Source organism: Giraffa tippelskirchi, chromosome 9, assembly GCF_054371585.1.
Source record: "Giraffa tippelskirchi isolate mGirTip1 chromosome 9, T2T-mGirTip1v1.2.pri, whole genome shotgun sequence".
Classification (NCBI taxonomy): domain Eukaryota; kingdom Metazoa; phylum Chordata; class Mammalia; order Artiodactyla; family Giraffidae; genus Giraffa; species Giraffa tippelskirchi.
In genome coordinates, this window is record NC_137283.1 from 49534821 (window position 1) to 49554649 (window position 19829).

The 19829-nt window shown below is 48.6% G+C and overlaps 2 protein-coding genes across 17 annotated transcripts in view; both read left to right on the forward strand.

Moving 5' to 3' along the window:
* PFKFB4 (6-phosphofructo-2-kinase/fructose-2,6-biphosphatase 4) overlaps positions 1-11048 on the forward strand; it is a 38198-nt gene extending 27150 nt beyond the window's left edge. For 8 of the 14 annotated variants that reach the window (XM_081525725.1, XM_081525729.1, XM_081525719.1 and 5 more), the window contains 5 exons: positions 6526-6630; positions 8085-8214; positions 8320-8382; positions 9489-9553; positions 10194-11048. In XM_081525725.1, the coding sequence (XP_081381851.1) occupies positions 6526-6630; positions 8085-8214; positions 8320-8382; positions 9489-9553; positions 10194-10253 (423 nt within the window). In that variant the 3' untranslated portion in view covers positions 10254-11048. Of the gene's footprint in view, positions 1-6525; positions 6631-8084; positions 8215-8319; positions 8383-9338; positions 9554-10193 lie in introns of all 14 variants that reach the window. The other 6 variants (XM_081525717.1, XM_081525715.1, XM_081525727.1 and 3 more) reach the window with 4 other exon arrangements.
* SHISA5 (shisa family member 5) overlaps positions 10831-19829 on the forward strand; it is a 32395-nt gene continuing 23396 nt past the window's right edge. Inside the window, exons 1-3 of one of the 3 annotated variants that reach the window (XM_081525751.1) lie at positions 15489-15578; positions 15776-16101; positions 16706-16831. The gene's annotated coding sequence lies outside the window, so the exon portion shown is untranslated. Of the gene's footprint in view, positions 12770-15488; positions 16102-16705; positions 16832-19829 lie in introns of those variants that run through there. The other 2 variants (XM_081525749.1, XM_081525750.1) reach the window with 2 other exon arrangements.

The window sequence follows — 19829 nt, forward strand, 5'->3', positions numbered from 1 at the left end:
TTATATCATTCAAATTTTCTGTTGTTTTTTGGTCTATTTGATCATCATAAATCAATTGTTGTTAAATATACTCATTATAATTTTGCTGATTTTTCTTGCCTTTTCAACAATTTTGTCTTTTTTCTGTATATATTTTGATGTTTTATTATAAAGTAGTTTAAAGTTCATGATTTAAGTATTTGTGGGACATAAAGAGAAGCAGATGGCCACTCCAATTAGGTTAATTCAGGGAAGATTTATAAAAGGATTTATATATTTATAAAAAGATTTATATATACCATTTTGCAAAGATAATGGGCAGGATATAGAAGCCTTGAAACAACAGGGACCATTGCTTCCCTTGGGCAGAGGAGAGAGAAGATACAGGATCCTGGGGGCAGGGAGCAGTGAGGAAAGGGCAACCTGGTGGGATGGACCTTGGGTGAGGGCCTAGACTGCTGAAAGCAACTTCTATAACAGGGAGTCAGAATAAACATTTCAGCCTGACTCTCCTCCCTCCTGTGACCTCCTACCAACGTTCCCCATGGCCTAGCTCAAAAAGAAATTAGTGGCCACGGGAGCCTTGTCGATGTGTCCACAGAGGTCAGTCTCCTGGGGCAGAGAGCAGGTAGAAAAGTCAAAAGATGTGGAGTGGCAAATGAGAGGAACCAGCAGAACCTTCCTTCTGTTTGAGCGTTTAAAAATGTCGTTCCATTGTCTTCTGGGTCACGTTGTTTTGAGCAAGAAGTTTGCTGTCATTCTCATCTTTGTTTTGTATACAATGTATCTTCTTTTACTCTATTTTCTGTGTATTATTGATTTTAAGTAGTTGGATTATGATATGCTTTGGTATGTTTTACTTCATGTTTATCCTATGGAATTCATTGAGATTTTTGGATTTCTGGGTTTCTAAATATGAAATTTGAAAAAAAAAATTAAGCCATCATGTCTTCAAATACATTTTCTGCCACCCTGTCTCCTACTATGGACTTCAACTACATGTATGTTAGACCACTTGGTATAGTATATACAACCTTGGGGATAATCGCACAGATCATCGAGCTTCTGTTCATTGTTTCTCAGTCTTTTGTTCTTTCTGAACTTCCGTTTCGGTAGTTTCTATTGCTGTATCTTCAGGTTCACTTATCTTTACTTCTGTTTTTATTAAACTCATCCAGTGAACTTTACATTTTAGACTTCAGTTTTGTTCTTTTTTGTGTGTCTTCTACTTCTTTTCTTGTGATGTTCTGCTCTGCAGTCCAGGAAATGCCTGTGCAGTAAATTGTAACAGTTGTAGGCTCCTTGTGGCCCTTCTGGAGGATCATAGCCCTACTCTGCCTGTTGTCTCATGTCTGCGAACGATTATTGCATAATTTTGTCCGTTTTCATTTTTTTGAATTGTTCATGTTGGACCCAGAGCAAATGTGGTACCAGTTACTCCATTGTGGCTCAGCCTTCATTTTGGATAGTTACCGTCTCACTATAAAATACTTTTTGCATGGATTTATACTTTGACCGATTTCAATATTATCATTCTGATGTTCTTTTTCCATTTTTTTTTTGTAAAATACAAATAACATAAAATTTATCATCTTAACCACCTTTTAAAATTTTTTTTGGTTGTGCCAAGTGGCATGCCAAATCTTAGTTCCCTGACCAGGGATCAAACCTGTGCCCCATGCAGTGGAAGTCTTAACCACTGGACAACCTGGAAAGTCCCAATCACGATTTTTAAACACACAGTGCAGTGGTATTAAGTACACTCATAATATTCAATCTTCACTACTGTCCATCTCCAGAACTTTAAAAAAAATATTTTATTTTTATTTAATTTGGCTGCACCAGTTCTCAGTTGCAGTGTGTGGAATCTTTAGTTGTGGCATTTGGGATTTAGTTCTCTGACCAGGGCTTGAACCCAGGCCCCTGCATTGGGAGCACAGAGTCCCAGCCACTGGACCACCAGGAAAGTCCCCTCCAGAACTCTTCATCTTGAAAAATGGAAACTACCCATTAAGCAATAACCCCCATTTTTCCTCCCCACTCAGCTTCTAACAACCACCATTCCCTTTTCTGTCTCTGTGAGTCTGTCTGTATGATTTTTCTGTCTCTAAGTGTATCACATAAGTGGAATCATACAGTATTTGTCTTTTTGTGACTGGCTTTTTTCACTTATCATAGTGTCCTCAAGGTTCATCCATGTTGTAGCATATGCCAGGACCACATTTTTAAGTTTGAATATGGTTCCACTGTATGTGTATACCACATTTTGCTTATCCATTCATTTTATCTATGAACATTTGGGTTGTTTCCACCTTTTAGCTATTGTGAATAGGGCTGCTAAGAACATGGGTGTATAAATATCCCTTTGAGACACTGCTTTCATTTCTTTTTGGTACATATTTAGAAGTGGAATTACTGGATCATATGGTAATTCTATTTTTATTTTGTTGAGGAACCAGTGTATTTTTTTTTCCGCAGCAACTCCACCTTTATAGATTCCTACCGTCAATGCACAAGGGTTCTGATTTCTCCACATCTGTGCCAACACTTGTTATTTTTCTGGGGTTTTTTTGACAGACAGTTCTGATGCATATGAGGTGATATCTCATTTTGGTTTTAATTTGCCATCCTTGCTTTTCATCCATATTTTTTGGCTATACTTACTCCCTTTTATTATTTTTTAAAAATCTATTTTATTTTTGGCTGTGCTGTGTCTTTGTTGCTGTGCCAACTTTCTCTAGCTGCAGTGAGTGGGGGTTCCTCTCTGTTGCAGTTCTCGAGCTTCTCATTTCGGTGGCCTCTCTTGTTGCTGAGCACAGGCTCTAGGGTGCACGGACTTCAGTAGCTGCAGCATGTGGACTCAGTAGTTACAGTTCCCAGGCTCTGGAGCACAGGCTCAATAGTTGTGGTGCCTTAGTTGCTGGTAGCTTAGTTGCTCTGTGGCATGTGAGATCGTCTCAGATCAGAGATTGAACTTGTGTCTCCTGTGTGGGCAGGTGGATTCTTTACCACTGAACCACCAGGGAAGCCCCACTCCCTTTTGTTTTTAACCTCTTTGTGTCATTTCTTTAGATGAAAGGACCATATCTTTGGTTTATTTTTTGACCTGAGAGCTTTTTTCATTTAGAGATTTAAACCCATTTGTATTTATTATTGCAGTTGCAATAATAAATAGTTGTCCTTTTTTTACCCAATGGCTTGCAAATTTCTCTTCATTTCATTTTTTCCCCTGTATAAACATCATCTTTTCTGTGATTTGGAAGGCAAGCAATGTGTTTTATTATTCCAATGTTCATTACCTTACAGCTTTTCAAAGACATTCTTAAGTAGAATTCTTGTAAATAAAGGAATAATTAAAATATACTTATCAAAATTAGTAACAGGAAAATAATTCTTGACTCTGTTGGGAATTATGAGGATGTATCATTTCTGTTTGTTTCCATCTGCTTTTTTTTTTTTCCATTACTGTCATTGGGCAGAGTATAGCATCATGGTTTTATTTTTTTAATCTGTTTTAGCTCTTATTTTTTTTTTTTTTTTATTGTTTTTAACACATAGAGTATACATATGTGTGTGTGTGCTGTCGCTTCAGTCCTGTCTGACTCTGTGTGACCCTATGGACTGTAGCCTGTCAGGCTCCTCTGTCCATGGGATTCTTCAGGCAAGAATACTGGAGTGGGTTGCCATTCCCTTCTCCATGTTTTAGCTCTTTAGAGTTGATGAACTCTTTTGAAAGAGTAAGCAATTTTTTTGACCCATCTTATAGGTCCTTTAACCCATTTTGTGGGCTTTCATCAGTTGTGGTTGGTGGAAGTTTTGGGAGGTTTCCAGCTCCGACTTCTTTCTCATGCAGATAACAGCTCCCTCACTCAGGTGAGAAATCTGATATGAACCTTTCGGGAACATGGATGTGGCTGTTAACACTTGGTGTTGCAGAGAAGCCTTGATTTTTCTTTTTTCTTTGAAGTTAATCTGATTATTTTCTTAGATTCTCTGGATCCCCTTCTTTATCTGTAGTTTGGAAACTAGTCTACTGATAATATCTGTGACATGTTAGTAATCTTTTCATGGTTGTTCAGTTGTTCACTTGCTCAGTCGTGTCTGACTCTTTGCGACCCCATGGATTGCAGCACGCCAGGCTTCCCTGTCCTTCATCATCTCCTGGAGCTTACTCAAACTCTTGTCCATTGAGTGGTTGATGCCATCCAACCATCTCATCCTCTGTCGTCCCCTTCTCCTCCTGCCTTCAATCTTTCCCAGCATCAGGGTCTTTTCTAATGATCCTACCTTCAATCTTTCCCAGAATCAGGGTCTTTTCTAATGAGTTGGCTGTTTGCATCAGGTGGCCAAAGTATTGGAACTTCAGTTTCTGCTTCGGTCCACCTAATGAATATTCAGGATTGATTTCCTTTAGGATTGACTGGTTTGATCTCCTTGCAGTCCAAGGGATTCTCAAGAGTCTTCTCCAACACCACAGTACAAATTATCAATGCTTCCACTTTCAGCCTTCTTTATGGTCCAACTCTCACACCCGTACATGACTACTGGAAAAACCATAGCTTTGACTAGACTGACCTTTGTCGGCAAGTGATGTCTCTGCTTTTTAATACGCTGTCTAGGTTTGTCATAGCTTTTCTTCCAAGAAGCAAGCGTCTTTCAATTTCATCACTGCATCCATTTGCAGTGATTTTGGAGCCCAAGAAAATAAAGTCTGTCACTGTTTCCATTGTTTCCCCATCTATTTGCCATGAAGTGATGGGACCAGATGCCATGATCTTTGTTTTTTGCTTGTTGAGTTTTAAGTCAGCTTTTTCACTCTCCTCTTTCACCTTCATCAAGAGGCTCTTAGTTCCTCTTTGGAGCCATGGCAATTACAGCAGAGTCCTACCAACTGAACCTCTAAGGAAATGCATAAACATTCATATTTCTAGCAACATTCTGTTCACGATGATATATGTATTTCCTAGGATGATAGAGGCTTCTCTACTGTCCGTCACTTCTTTCTGAGCCATCACCCTAATCATTTCTTTTGGCCGCACCTGACTTGCAGGATCTTAGTTCCCTGATCAGGGATTGATCCCAGGCCCTCAGCAATAAGAGCACAGAGCCCTAAAAACTGAACTGCCAGGGAATTCCTCCTAATAATGTCCATCTTTTTACCAAATTTCTAGTAACTTCCAGCAATCCTTGACATTCCTTGGCTTATTGGTGCATCACTCTAGTCCCTGTCCCCCTCATCATGTGGCCTTCTTCCCTGTGTGTGTCTCCCTGTGTCTTCCCATGGCCTTCTTAAAAGGACACCAGTCACTGGACCTCATCTACTTGATTATATCTGCAAAGACAATTTCCGAATAAGGTCACATTCACAGTTCCCAGGGTCTAGGACTTGAGCGTGTCTTTTGGGAGAATGCATTCATCTCACAATGGGTAGTTTGTATCTTTGTAAGAATTTTCCTATTTGATCTGAGATTTCTTATTTCTTGGCATTTTATTGTTGTTCAGTCACTAAGTCATGTCCAACCCTTTGTGACCGCAGCATGCCAGGCTCCTCTGTCCTCCACTATATGCCGGAGTTTGCTCAAACTCACGTCTGTTGAGTCAGAAGTGTTCATAACGTTCCCTTATAATCTTTTTTGTCTCTATAAGCTTTTTAATAATATCCCTGTTTCATTCCTGGTTTAATAATTTGCGCTATCTTTTTTCCTGTCGTCCTAGTAAGAGTTCTCTCTTATCTTTTCAAAGAACCAACTTTTGATTTTGTTGCTTTTCTCAATTCTCTGTTTTCTATTTCATGAATTTCTGTTCGAATTTGTACTGTTTTCTCCTGCCTGCTTTGGGCTTAGTTTGATATTTTTCCAGTATCTTAAGGTGGAAGACTTAGGTTAGTGATAGGAGATCTTTCTTTTTTGATATAGACATTTACAGATATAAATTTTCCCCTTTATATTTCCTTTTTGATAGACAGCTTTGCCCCAAGGCTTTGTCTAGGGAAAATAAACAAATACCATAAAACAGCAGCTTTTTATTACTGGCGTTTAATTGCTTCCTCTCTAGACAGAGCCTGTGTGCTGGGTCTTGGCTTGAGCCTTGGAAGGACTGACACTAGTCAGACCACACATTTTCCTGGCTCTTTGTTTTTGTTTTAAAATAGCATTTGTATAAGGTACTCTATGCTGCGTGTGTGTGTGCAGCCTTAGTAACACTAATGAAATCTTACTTTATAACTTGTGCAGTAGTCCATACGCTGCTGTAGCATTTCTAGAGCACAGAAAACAAAAGACACTTTAGAAAAGACACCTAGTTAACATTTCTGTGTGTATTTTTATGGCATAAACTGGCTGGCTGGAAGGATGATGGGTGGGTAGAAAAGACTCATGACAGCTATTTCCAAGGGCAAGACTGCCCCCTGCTTAGTGTTCCCAGGGGGCCTACTCTTCCCAGCTGGGTTCTAACCTCCAGGCCAGGAGGCCTCCGTGGCCCAGGAAATGCCCTTTCCCGACCCCCGGGCCTAGAGTGGGTGCTGTGATGACTGTGGTGTCTCCCTAGGGTGTCTGTGAGGAAATGACCTACGAGGAGATTCAGGACCATTATCCACTGGAGTTTGCCCTGCGAGACCAAGACAAGTACCGGTACCGGTACCCCAAGGGGGAGGTAGGTGGGATTTGGGGGCTTACTCCCTGCCACCTGCTGCCTGTCTATGGCCAAGGGCCCTGAGGGGCTCTGCAGAGGCTGCGTGGGCAGCAGGAGGGGCCTGGCCTCCGAGGTCGGCCACCTGGGTGTGTGTGCTCTCCATCACTTCCCGGCTGTGGCCCAGGCTGCAGGCCCGTCCTTGGGTGGGTGATGGGCAGTGCTGCCCCCATCTTTATTCTCCCTTCATGGGCTGACTCCATCCTCCCTGCCGCTCCAGACACCACCCCCAGCCCTGGATCCAGACCTAGGGATTCCCCTCCCCCACATGAGTCGTTGCCACCACAAGTCACCTGCCCTGTCACCTCCCCTCAGACTGGCTCTTGCTTCAGCCCAGGTCCTGGGTAGAAACAGCGTCACCTGGGACTCGTGTGTCTTCCACTGCTCGGAGGTGACCTGGGGCAGTGGCCAAACCAAAGCACCTCCCCCCAGACACAGAGTTATGTGTACACGCATCCGTGTACCCATGCAGGAGCCCCTGGGTGTACACACATCTGCATACCCATGCAGGAGCCCCTGGCCCAAATGCCAGGCTGTGCTGTCCTTGGGGACAGGACAGCTCTGGGTAGCATTAATATTTCCCCACATCATACTGTGAGGCAAAGCCCAAATTTAGAAGCAGCCCAGATAACAGTGAAAAGAAACAATGTAGCTGACTGCTCAGAGAATGGGGGCGGGGGCGGGGGCGGGGACGAGGGGGGGGACGAGGGGGACTGGTAGGGAAGTTAGTTGCCAAAAGAATCTAGGATTTCCCCCAGAAATCCCGGCACCCACACACATCACATTGGTGTTACTCCCAATCAAAGCATGGGCCCAATGCAGCTCCAAGCTTGAGGCCTTTATTTTTTTTCCTCCCCGAACAGACTGCTCACTCTGTGCAAACAGAGGTGAACCCTCAGGGCTGGGTCACCTAGTGTAAAGCTCTGAACCTGCCAGGCCCCGAGGTTGGTCCATGGGCTCCCTCGTGGCACCCGGGAGGCGTACTGGGCTGTGAGGGTCTTTCCTGGGAGCTCAAGTGTTCTGACAGGTTGCACTGTGGGAAGTTTGGGGGCTTTCTTTCCCCTCCCCTCAAGGCTCATTCTTGGCACTTCGTGTACTGGGGGCAGCCAGGGAGCATTGTCTTTTTCACCAGTCATCAGTGGCCAGCATGTGAATTCCAGCAGCTGAGGGTTCAGCGAACGGCCCAGAGTAGGCAGGGAGGTAGTCCCTTGGACGCAGCCTGAACCCCAGCCCTGCCCTCTTGATCCTGCTGGGACCGGGCCCTGGGATTAGGGAGGTGATCCCTTTGTCAGACTGCCAGTCCTCCCCAACCTTCCAGAAGGGCGAGGCGTTCCAGGAGAAGGTAGCCCCTTCCCCAGGTCATGTTCATGCCTACACCCGGAGCTGGGCTGAGAGACGCCTCCCATTTGCCCTTACAGTCCTACGAGGACCTAGTCCAGCGACTCGAGCCTGTCATCATGGAGCTGGAGCGACAAGAGAACGTGCTGGTCATCTGCCACCAGGCTGTGATGCGCTGCCTTCTGGCCTACTTCCTTGACAAGGCGGCAGGTGGGGACGCGGCCCCCACCGGGGGAGGTGGGGTGTGTGTGAGAGATCGAGAGGGACTGTCACCTGGTCCCCCCCGGTGCCAGCCCTCCCTGCCTGTGTCCACAGAACAGCTACCCTACCTCAAGTGTCCGCTGCACACGGTCCTGAAGCTGACCCCCGTGGCTTACGGTAAGGGAGCTTCCAGCTGACCTGGTGGCCAGCCTGGCTCTCTACACAGTTTCTTGACTGTCTGCAAACCCCTCCCTTGAAAATTCTATTAGAAGCTCATTCCTCCTGCCGCCACCCCACCACCTTTCCCCAGTTTGCTTTTTGTTTTATATATATCACAAATAATGCTTTTAATTAGATTCTTACAGCACTGACATAACAGAAACGGCCAAATCCATGTTTTTGTTTAGTTGTTAAGTCCTGTCTGACTCTTGTGATTCCATGGACTGTAGCACACCAGGCTCCGCTGTCCATGGGATTTCCTCGGGAAGATCCAGTTTGCTTTTTTTTTTTTCCTTTGAAGGATAACACCCCAGTTTGCTTTTTAATTATTTTGTTTTAATTCCTGTGGCCACAGGAGGCCTCCCTGGTGATCTTTCCTTAACCATCACCCACCCACAGGAAGGGCTTTTCTACTAGTTTTTCTAGAATCCCCCACAAAGCCCCATGGCATCCAGTACCTGAACCTTAGAATATGTGCCCCTGCCTTGGGCTCTGCCAGCGGACGCCTCAGGTAGCTTCCTAACCTCTGTCTCGATTCCTCCCCTTCAGCACTGGGAGAGGCACCCTTATACATGGTTGGGTCCTTGGGGCAATAATTGCAAAGCTCAGTGGTAGCTGATGTCATTATAATGTACGTTAATCCCCTCGTCCCCCTTTGCACTGAGCGCCTGGTACCATGGTGATTTGGCCTTGTGTGTGCGACAGGGCTGAGTATGGTGGTTTGGGGGCCCTGAGGACTGTGCATAATGACCCCTCACTGAGCTCAGCTTGTTGCTCCTCAGACCTCCCTCAGCCCCCGAGGTAGGCCTCTTGTCCTCAGCGTGGCCCTGCCTGGTGCCTGGGCTCCTCGCTGAGCCTGCGCTGGGCAGTGGCATGGAGACTTGGGCCTGACAAGGTGCCTCATCCTTCCCCAGGGGGCCTCCAGAAATGCCTAAGGTGGTCTGGGGTGAGGCTGGGGCTGTGCTCGGTCCCCAGCACCCCAAGCCTCCTCCAGGGAGAAGCTTCTACCTGTGGCCCAGCTGCCTTTCAGGAGGGGAAATGGATGTGCGTCTTCCCTTTGGCAGGTTGTAAAGTGGAGTCCATATTCCTGAATGTGGCAGCCGTGAACACACACCGAGACAGGCCTCAGGTAGCATGGGGGTCACTGCTGGGGTGGTGGGGATGTTCCTGGGGGTCCAGACACAGCCAGTGCCACGGCCAGGCCCAGTTGGGAGCCCCCTGAGTGAGCTTGAGTTCTCTGTTGGTTTCAGGGAGGGGGGTGGTTTCAGAACATGCAGGGGGCCCAGGGCCCCAGCTCTCAGGGGGACAGACCAGCTGCAGACCATGAGATGCCTACAGGCTGCTGGGGCCATATCTGACACCTGCCCACCGACACAGCCAGGAGGAGGGCACCCCCAGGAGCTGGTCCCCTTCCTGTACCCCTGATGAGGATATAATCCCCAGCTAGGTGTTCTCCCCACCTGACCCAGACCTGAGGCAGGAGGAGGTGATGGCCTCACTCTGGGTAACCCCTGACCTGCCTGCAAGGAGCAAGCGGTAACTGGAGGTGTCCTTCCCCTCCCATCTTTGCTCTAGTATCTGTCTACCCACCACATGTCAAGCGACTCTTGACCTCTGGCTCTTAGGGAAGGCCGAGGTGTAAGTCCTGCAGCTGGGGCTCCTCGGGGTGAGATTGTGAGTCCAGCAGCTGCAGTGATGAGCAGAGCAGACAGCAGTGTCTATCTCTTCTTGGCACAGGGTCAGTGATCTGTGTGTCTATTTTTGTGCAGAATGTAGACATCTCTCGGCCTCCAGAGGAAGCCCTCGTCACAGTCCCGGCTCACCAGTGACCGCATCTTGTCCACTGTGACCCCTGGGCGGGCGTTGATCCCTGTGGACAGCGGTCACTCCAGGCCTGCTGGTCTATGTGACAGTCACTGCCCAGGAACGCCCTCAGAGCCATGATTGGCTGGCAGCACCCAGAAGCCCCGCCCCAGCCCACCTGTTTCCTTGTTGGCAGCCACAGGGCTGTATATGTGCCGTGGTGTCTGACCTGCTGCTGAGCATCACTCGGCCTGACTGCTTCTGCCCCCGGCCTGTGAGAGGGCTCCCACACCTGCTCATGTTCTCTCTCACCGGCCGGGGGGCCTCGTGAAGCACGAAACCCCAAAAATGTGAAACAGAAAGCACTTGCTGTGATGTTTTCAGCCACCGAGGCTGCGCCGCCTGGGTAGACCAGGGGACCCTGCTAGGGTTCTGCTGCTCTTTCTGTAGCCACTTCCGGAGCCAGAGGCAAGATCTTCAGGGAATCCTGAGCTGCTTCTGCCTCAGTTAACGGGAGTAAGCCCTCTCCAGCCCACCCTGCCAGGAGCTGAAGAGCCTCCACCATGGCGGGCAGCCCCCTCCACGGGCTAGACCCTGGGATCCGTGCGTCTGCATCAGCAGATGCTTGGGAAAACAGTGTGTTCACTTCTGCATGTGGGGACGCCCAGAAACACACAGGGAGGGGGGCGTTGGCGGCCACCCTTTCCCAATGATGCCTACACTGGACTACTTGTGGGAGCCGGTGGCCAAGGCCACCCCTGCCCCAGCTGCTCTCATGGTGCAACGTGTAAGATGGTGCAACACATAAAGACATAAGGACAGAGCTGTTGTATGCATCCCCCTTCCCAGTGCTCGAGGGAGAGGCTGCCCTCTTCCGCTCCCAGCTGGGCCACTGGCTACCTTGACTGCTGCTGCCAGTGTCCATGTACGAGTGTACACCAGTGGCCACACATGCGTTTGCTGTGAAGGATTTGGAAAGCCTGTCCTGGCGTTCGTTGACTTCTACCTGGGGGATGAAGCCTGGGAAAGGCTTGAGCCGGAGTCAGCCCCTGGCCTGGGAGGATTTTCCCAGCCACATTATCACTTTTGATTCTTGTACAAAAGAGCCTGATGAAAACGACCTCGGGAAGCTGCCATCATGCCCCTGAATTCTCTGGGGCCCAGAGAGGTGGGCTGGGCAGTAGATTCCAGCTCTGTTTTGTAGCTGGGAGAACAGACTGGCCAGCACCTTGAGGCTGGGTGAGAAAGTGTGTGGATTTGTAGTTGGATGTGCTGCTGTCCATGGGTGGTGGTCCTGGGTGAAGTCAGGCCCCAGGATCCCGTGACCCTGGCCTGGGCTGATGGCCTCAAGTGCTGCAGCAGCTCTGGCCAAACCCAGGTGGGGAGATGCCCAGGACAGAGCTGTGGCGGGACGTTTCATCAGAGCCCCAAGCTCCTTAGACCTGGGGCTAGTGGGCCACACTGCTGCCTTTGGGATTCGGGGACTGCAGCCTTTGCTTCTGTGGCCGCCGGAGTCTTGGTGACTTCCGGCCATGCTTACTTGTTGCCCATAGTGGGTCCTTTTGGTCAGTGGCATGTCCATCTAGATGTTACCACCTCTCTGGGACCTCAGGCTCACTGAGGTGAGACCAGCGAGGCCTCTTCTCTCTGTTCAGAGGGCCGCCAGGGCCAGATGTGTCACAGGACTGGGAGGGGGCAGAGGGAGGTCTGGGATTCCAGCAAGGGCTCATCCCGAGCCGCCTCTCTGCCTGGGCAGTATCCACCTGGCCGGCTGCCCGCTTACAGCCGGGACTGTCCATGTGGTCCTGTTGCAGACGTTTTTCCTCCTCGTCCTGGAACGGATGTTGTTGGAACTCAGCCACTCGTCACACTGTGTCCAACATTCTCTGCAATAAATACTTTAAAAAAAAAAGAACACTCTAAGGTTGTGTCTTAAGGCCTGGTCTCCCTTGGTGAGGTGTTCTTTCTAGCAGCTTGCAGACCCCCATGCTGCGCTCTCTCCCAGAAGGTCTGGATGGGACCCTTTGTCCAGCTCCCACTGCCATGCCTACCCGACCCGGGAAACTGTCCTGCCCTGGAGTGAGCCCTGGGCAGGGCCCGAGTTTTCTCTGGGCCGACCCAGGTTGCTGGGCCCTTACCACTGGGTGAGAGACATAGAGGGGATCTGGGGTCCCTAGAAATGTGGGTCCCTAATACTGGCATCCTTGGGGAGGGGTCAAGGATGGAGGGGGTACACAAGGCTGTGGGTGGAGCGTGTTGGCTGGTTCTCTGGTACGTTTGTTGGTTCTGGCCTGGGGAAGATGGTGACAAGGGGTACCCTTTCCTCTGCCTCAGAAATTTTTTCTCCTGTGCATAAAAAAATATTTTTTTTAGATTTTGGGCGGAGTAGGGAAAAATATTTTTTTCATGGGAGTATAGTTGATTTATAATGTGTTTTAGGTGTACAGCGTAGTGATTCACTTATGCATATATTCGTTCTTCTCATGTTCTTTTCCCATATAGGTTATTGCAGAGTGCTGAGACGAGTTCCCTGTGTTCTACAGTAGGTCCTCGTTATCTATTTTATATATGGTGCATGTTAATCCCAAGTTTCTAATTTATCCCTCCCTCCCACACCTTAGGATTTTGTTGGACTTCATACACCTTCTTCCCTGATAGGGCTTCCCTGGTACCTCAGTTGGTAAAGAATCTGCCTGCAACGCAGGAGACTCCAGTTCGATTCCTGGGTGGGGAATATCCTCTGGAGAAGGGATAGGCTACTCACTCCAGTATTCTTGGGCTTCCCTGTGGCTCAGCTGGTAAAGAATCCACCTGCAATGTGGGAGACCTGGGTTCGATCCCTGGGTTGGGAAGATCCCCTGGAGAAGGGAAAGGCTACCCACTCCAGTATTGTGGCCCGGAGAATAACATGGACTATAGTCCGTGAGTAGGGTCCAGACATGACTGAGTGACTTTCATTTTATTTATTTATACACCTTCTGCCCCGGAGCTGGGGTGTTGGCAACATGGTTCCTCCAGGGACATGATGAAGCTGGGCGTAGCTGGGTGCCCGCATGTGCCTTTCCTAGTGTGTCAGGGCAGAGGGTGCCTGGGTCACAGTGGATGACAGGAACCAGGCTCAGAGTGATGTCAGCTATGACCATCTTCCTGATATGTGAGGTTACTGTCCCCACCTTGTCTCTGGGCTTAGAGTTCCTGGAGTGGATACCTGAACTTTTTTAAAAAAATTTTTTATTGAATTTGTTACAATATTGCTTTTGTTTTATTCTTTGGTTTTTTCGCCACAAGGTATGTGGGATCTTAGCTCCCAGACCAGGGATTGAACCTGTATCCCCTATGTTGGCAGGTGAACTCTTAACCACTGGGCCACCAGGGAAGTCCCCTTCCTAGCACTTTTTGAAGAAGGTTTTGAAGATTTTTAACAGCAAAGCAAGCACAGAAGAAACGAAATATGACACTACCAGAATTTTAATTCAGGTCCACTATTCTACCACACACACACACACACACACACAATTTAGCAAGAGCGATGATATATGGTTATGCTGAAGAATTTTAAGATAGGATCAGAGGATATTTGGCTAGAAATGTTACAAAGACATAGGTTTCAACACATTTGAATTATCTTTATAATTGGCTTGTATATTACATATTAATAATATATAATTATCACCTTTAAGGTGAGTGTTGCCATGTTTGGTTTAGACCAATCACTATTCATCCCCTAAGGGTGGGCACATTTGTTGTTTAAGCAAAAATTGTTCCATTAAAAGTGGAAAATGGCTTTGTGGTAGACCAAAAGTGGTGTCTGCCAAACCCTGGCTAATGGCCACAGGTCCCTTTGGGAAGGCTTGTGAGGAAAGTGCTGGCATGACGTTGGGCTGTTTTCACAGGGCCCACCTTAACGGGCACCCACCCTGCTTCCTTCAAGGACCTCTGGGTTTGTGAACTGATCTGATGAGGAAAATTAGTGAGAGATCCTCTCCTCTGCAGTTAGGTCTCTGGTCATCAGACCTCTGGTTCTCTTGTCATACACATCTGGTAGGATTCTACTGGCTTCCCATCAGTTTTGGTCCTAGGAACCTGTTGATCCTGGCCAAAAGCAGATGTCATAAATTAAGATGAAGTCATACTGGAGTAGGGTGTGACCCTAATCCAAAATTCCCTAGCACCTTCAGGAACAGCATGGGTCCTATTGCCATCTTGGCTTCAAACATCCAACCTTCACAACTATGAGACAGTAAGTTTCTGTGTTTGGAGCCATTCAGAGTCTGGTACTTTGTTATAGCTGCCCTAGCTAATGGAAACTTATCCGCAATGAACTTCCCAAAGCTTCGATGAAGGGAGTATCTCCTGGGTCCTCTCCAGGGACTCAGGGAACAGGTGAGTTGTCCTGAATCAATTCAGTCCAACATTTATTTTGAATGAATGTGTGACTCTGAAGCTTTGGATTCTTTACATTATACCAGGAAGCAACTGACATCTCAACTGCATTTAGTGAGACCCAGTTTTCATTTCAGTCAAGCAACCAGACTTGCAGAACAACCCCCAGTAGCTTATGCTAGCACATTGAATCCCAAGTTCCGGGTAAGATCGCCTATATTGATAACTTCTACCCTCTCTAAGATGCCTACATAGAGTCTCCACCCACATAAAGTCTGTATATTTTAGCTAATGTAAAATACCAAAGTCTTAAGATTCCTTTGATATGTAAGCCATCCCCTGGGTTTGACTTTGTCTCCACACATGCTGGAATCCATCTCTAAGAAGTCAGGGAGAGGGGCTTGAGAAGACTTGACTCCCCTTGCAAAGAAATGACCTCATGAAGTATGAGGGGAGGACACCTTGGTTAGGTGGGTAAGGGATGTGGAGAAGGGGTGGAAGTTGGTGGCAATCTGGTTCCTCTGATTCTTTCATACTCATCTTCATCTCACTTAATTCATCAACTTGGTACATAAAGTACCTGCCATGTGCTAAGCAGTAGGAATATAGCAGTAAGTGAAAGTGTTAGTCACTCAGTCATGTCTGATTCTTTGCGATCCCATGAACTGTAGCCCGCCAGGCTCCTCGGTCCATGGGATTCTCCAGGCAAGAATACTGGAGTGGGTTGCCATTTCCTTCTCCAGGGAATCTTCCCAACCTGGGTCTCCTGCATTGCAGACGGATTCTTTACCATCTGAGCCACCAGGGAAGCCCCACAGGGACAAACTCCCTACCTCACAATGCTGGCTTTCTGGTGTTGGGAGACACAGCAAAGAGATAAGTAAAGATGTAGTGCATTAGGACGTCCCTGGCAGTTCAGTGGTTAAGGCTCCATGCTGCCAATGCAAGGGGTGGGGGTTTGATCTCTGGTCGGTGAACTAGGATCCCACATAACACGGGGTGCAGCAAAAAGATTAAAAAAAGATGTAGTATAGTAGAGGGTGCTGGGACAGAGTGGAGGGCTTGGGACAGGGTTGTAAGAATGTAAGAAGGCCTCACTGAGAAGTCTGTCAATGTCCTGAATGTATTAAGTACATTTTCGCCTTATGACATTTTCAACTTACAGGGGGTTTATCAGGACATTGCCCCATCATAAGTCGGGGAAGACCTGTCCCATGCTGGCAGCGATGGCTGTTCTAGTTTTGTCTCAGCCTGCCAGGGCTGCCAAAACCTCTCTCTTCATCCTGGCTGGATTTCCACTGCCTCTGGCTCCAACCCGACAAACGTCCAGTTCAGATGCACCCCCATTTCCCTGGTCACCGGCTGACAGCTTTATCAGGTGGAAGAAACTGACTCTAATCAGAAGTGGAATTTATGAAAAGGAACGTGTATTCCTCCCGAAACCACCGAGGGCAGAGTTCCCATCTATAGCGTGGCTGCCACACTCTGTGTGTAAGGGTTCCAGCAGAAAATAGTCTTTCTTTTTTTTTTTTTAATGTTTATTTATTTTTGGCTGCGCTGGGTCTTCGTTGCTATACAAGGGTTTTCTCTAGTTGTGGCGAGTGTGGGCTACTTTCTAGTTGTAGCGCACAGGCTTCTCATTGTGATGGCTTCTCTTGTTGCAGAGCATGGGCTCTAGATCACATGAGCTTCAGTAGTTGCAGCACATGGGTTTTGGTTGCCCCGCTGCATGTGGAATCTTCCCAGACCAGGGATTGAATCCATGTCCCCTGCATTGGCAGGCGGATTCTTAACCAGTGGACTACCAGGGGGAGTTCCTTTCTTAAAAAAAAGAATTATTTATTTATTTGGCTGTGCTGGGTCTGAGTTGCAGCACATGGGATCTAGTTCCCTGACCAGGAATCGAACCCAAGCCCCCTGCATTGGGAGTATGGGGTCCCAGCCACAGGACCACCAGGGAAGATCTCAGGAAACAGTCATTCTTAACAATGCATATTAGAGGAGAGCTCGCTAAAAGGGCCCTGTACAGAACTGTGGGTGGATCTGGGTAACAGCACCCAGGGCTAGCATCATTGGGAGCCCTTTTCATCCCTAGGCCTCGTGGACTGAAGAAAAATGCACAACCTGAAAGTTGTGAGTTAAGTTTTAATCAGGGACCTTAATGAAGACAAAAACCCAGAAGACAGCGTCTCAGAAAGCGCTGAGGAGTTGCTCTGAAGAGGTAAGTGAGGAGCCAGGATATACAGGCATATTTTTCTAGCAAAAACAAAAACGTGTAGATTACTATCACAAAGAACAGACACCTCAAATGAATGATTCCAGCCCTGGATTTTCTATGTAAGGGAAGATGCAAGGACTGGGTTCACTGGAATTATTCCTTAGATATGCATCTTCACTCTCCAGGGTCAGTGTCCAGAGCCCAGAAGGCTTCCTGATTTTCTCATCTCGAATTTCCCTCAGGTGCACTGTCCTTGGGCAGCCGCAGTAGCTAATGGCTAGATTCTTGTAGAGCTGGGATGAAAGTGAAAGTGTTAGTTGCTCGGTTGCATCTGACTCTTTGTGACCCCAAGGACCTTAGCCCCACCTTGTCCATGGGATTCTCCAGACAAAGATACTGGAGTGGGTTGCCATTCCCTTCTCCAGGGGATCTTCCTGATCCAGGGATCAAACCCTGGTCTCCTGCACCACAGGTGGATTTTTTACCATCTGAGCCACCAGGGAAGAAGGAAAGAGAACTGAGATAGTGGGCAACATTCTTCACAGGAGTGTTGGCTAATGCTTCCTGTCCACAGCCTGCGGGTCAAGGCCCAGGAGGGGAAGGGTTAGTGGAACCTGATGGGAACTCCCCTGTCCCACTGGCCCCTGATCTCTGATTCAGTTGGTATGAGCTGCTTTACAGAGGGGTCTCTTCAATCAGTCCCTCCCAGGGGCTCTCAAGATAAAATCCCAGTTTCTCAGCATATGGCTCTGAACGGAAGGAGGCGGGAGCTGTCGCTGAGGGAGTGGGGTGGGGGTGGGGATGTCTGATTGCCCCCAGGAGCTTTCAGGAAGGATTAGGGAAAGAAGAGGAGAAGGCAATGGCACCCCACTCCAGTACTCTTGCCTGGAAAATCCCATGGATGGAGGAGCCTGGTAGGCTACAGCCCATGGGGTCACTAAGAGTCAGACATGACTGAGCAACTTCACTTTCACTTTTCCCTTTCATGCACTGGAGAAGGCAATGGCAACCCACTCCAGTATTCTTGCCTGGAGAATCCCGGGGATGGCGGAGCCTGGTGGGCTGCCATCTATGGGGTTGCACAGAGTCGGACACGACTGAAGCGACTTAGCAGCAGCAACAGGGAAGGAAGAGCCCCATCCCTGTACTCTCTTCCCACCTTCTGACCTCCTGCAGCTGCCTTCTGTGGACTCTAGAGGAAGGCAGAGAGAGAAAGAGGGAGCCCCAGGACAGGGTAGGGTAGAGGAAGGATGTAGAGGGAAGAGTAGAAGACAGGCTGGAACAGCCATCAAGTATGCTCACTGGCGGAGGCTGACATGGTTGGTAGGGAGGTAGTTGCACCAACAGCTATAGTCCAGCGTGGCGAGTGCTGGGGCAGTGAGGGTGGGGTGAGTGCAAACCAGAGAGGACTGTGGCTGCTGTCAGCCCATCCCCTGGGGGGAGTGATTTCTGGGTGGTGCTCAGGGGAAGGTGGTCCATGGGCTAGAGGAGATCCTTATTTCCTTTTCCAGTTGTTATCAAGCACCAGCTGTGTGCATGGCCCTGTGCTGGATAACAAGACATAGTCCCAGCCTCACTTAGCTCCCAAAGTAGCAGAATACACCCACATACCCCAAGGTGTGGTGCTGGGCTGGGGGTCACAAGGGCTGTGGGAACACCTAGGGGAGTCCTAATCCAGACTTGGCATCTCCAGAGGCTTCTTAGAGGAGGAGCTGTTTAAGTTGGGAGCCAGGGAGGGTAGGGGAATGTGCGTGGTGGATGCAGAGAGCAAGGAGGCACATGGAGCCCCAGTCAGTGCAGGAACTGAAAACAGGACTTTGTCTTAAGAGCTGTGGGCTTCCTAGGTGTCTCAGTGGTAAAGAATCCACCTGCCAATGCAGGAGACCTGGCTTCGATCCCTGGGTTGGGAAGATCCCCTAGAGAATAAAATGGCAACCCATTCCAGTATGCTATCCTGGGAAATCCCATGGACAGAGGAGCCTGACAGGCTACAGTCCATGGGGTCACAGAGTCAGACACGACTGAGTGACTAACACTTTCGCAACACTTTCACATGGTCAAGCTAGGTCCATAAATTAGTGTTTTGTGTTTTTTTTAAATTTATTTTTGGCTGTTCTGAGTCTTCGTTGCTGTGCGGGCTTTTCTCTTGTGGAGAGAAGAGGCTGCTCTCTAGTTTGCATTCTCATCGTTGCAGAGTGGGCTTCCCTGGTGGCTCAGACTGGAAAGAATCTGCCTGCAATGCAGGTAGACCCAGGTTGGATCCCTGCTTTGGGAAGGTCCCCTGGAGGAGGGCATGACAACCCACTCCAGTGTTCTTGCCTGGAGAATTCTATGGACAGAGGAACCTGACAGGGTCGCAAACAAGTCGGACACGACTGAGCGACTAACACTTTCACTTTTCAGTCTTGTAGAGCACGGGCTTAGTTGCTTTGCAGCATGTGAGGTCTTCCCAGATCAGGGATCAGACTGGTGCCTCCTGCATCGCGGGTGGCTTCTTTACTGCCGAGCCACCAGGGAAGCCCCTCAGTAAAGTGTTTTTAAAAGCCAGGTGAAGGACAGAATCGCAGGATATGTGATCAGCACATGCGCAGTTCGGATTGATCCATGGTGAGGTAACAGGGTGGCGTCACAGGTGTTACCCATCCTGGGGCTACATGCGCCTGATCATCAAGTAGTTACTTTCTTCCATTTGGTGGTCGTTTTAGCAACTATAAAACAACTCAGGAAATGTGGATCAGTTAGGATTATCTAGGTACTTCCGAGAGGAGCGACGAAGCAGAGGACACGGGGAGGAGGTCTGTCCTGGGAAGTCCCCATAGGGTCCTGTTCCCTTTCCATCCTGACCCACAGTGAGGGGCCGGTCAGCCGGGGCCCCACCTCAGGGTGCCCTGTGAGAGCCCAGTGCTCTGGCAGCCGACAAGGATTTGGGCCAGCTGGCCCAACCCTGAGCCAGGTGGTGGCCTACAGTGTGTCCTTTCCATCAGGCTGAGCCAGCGGAGCC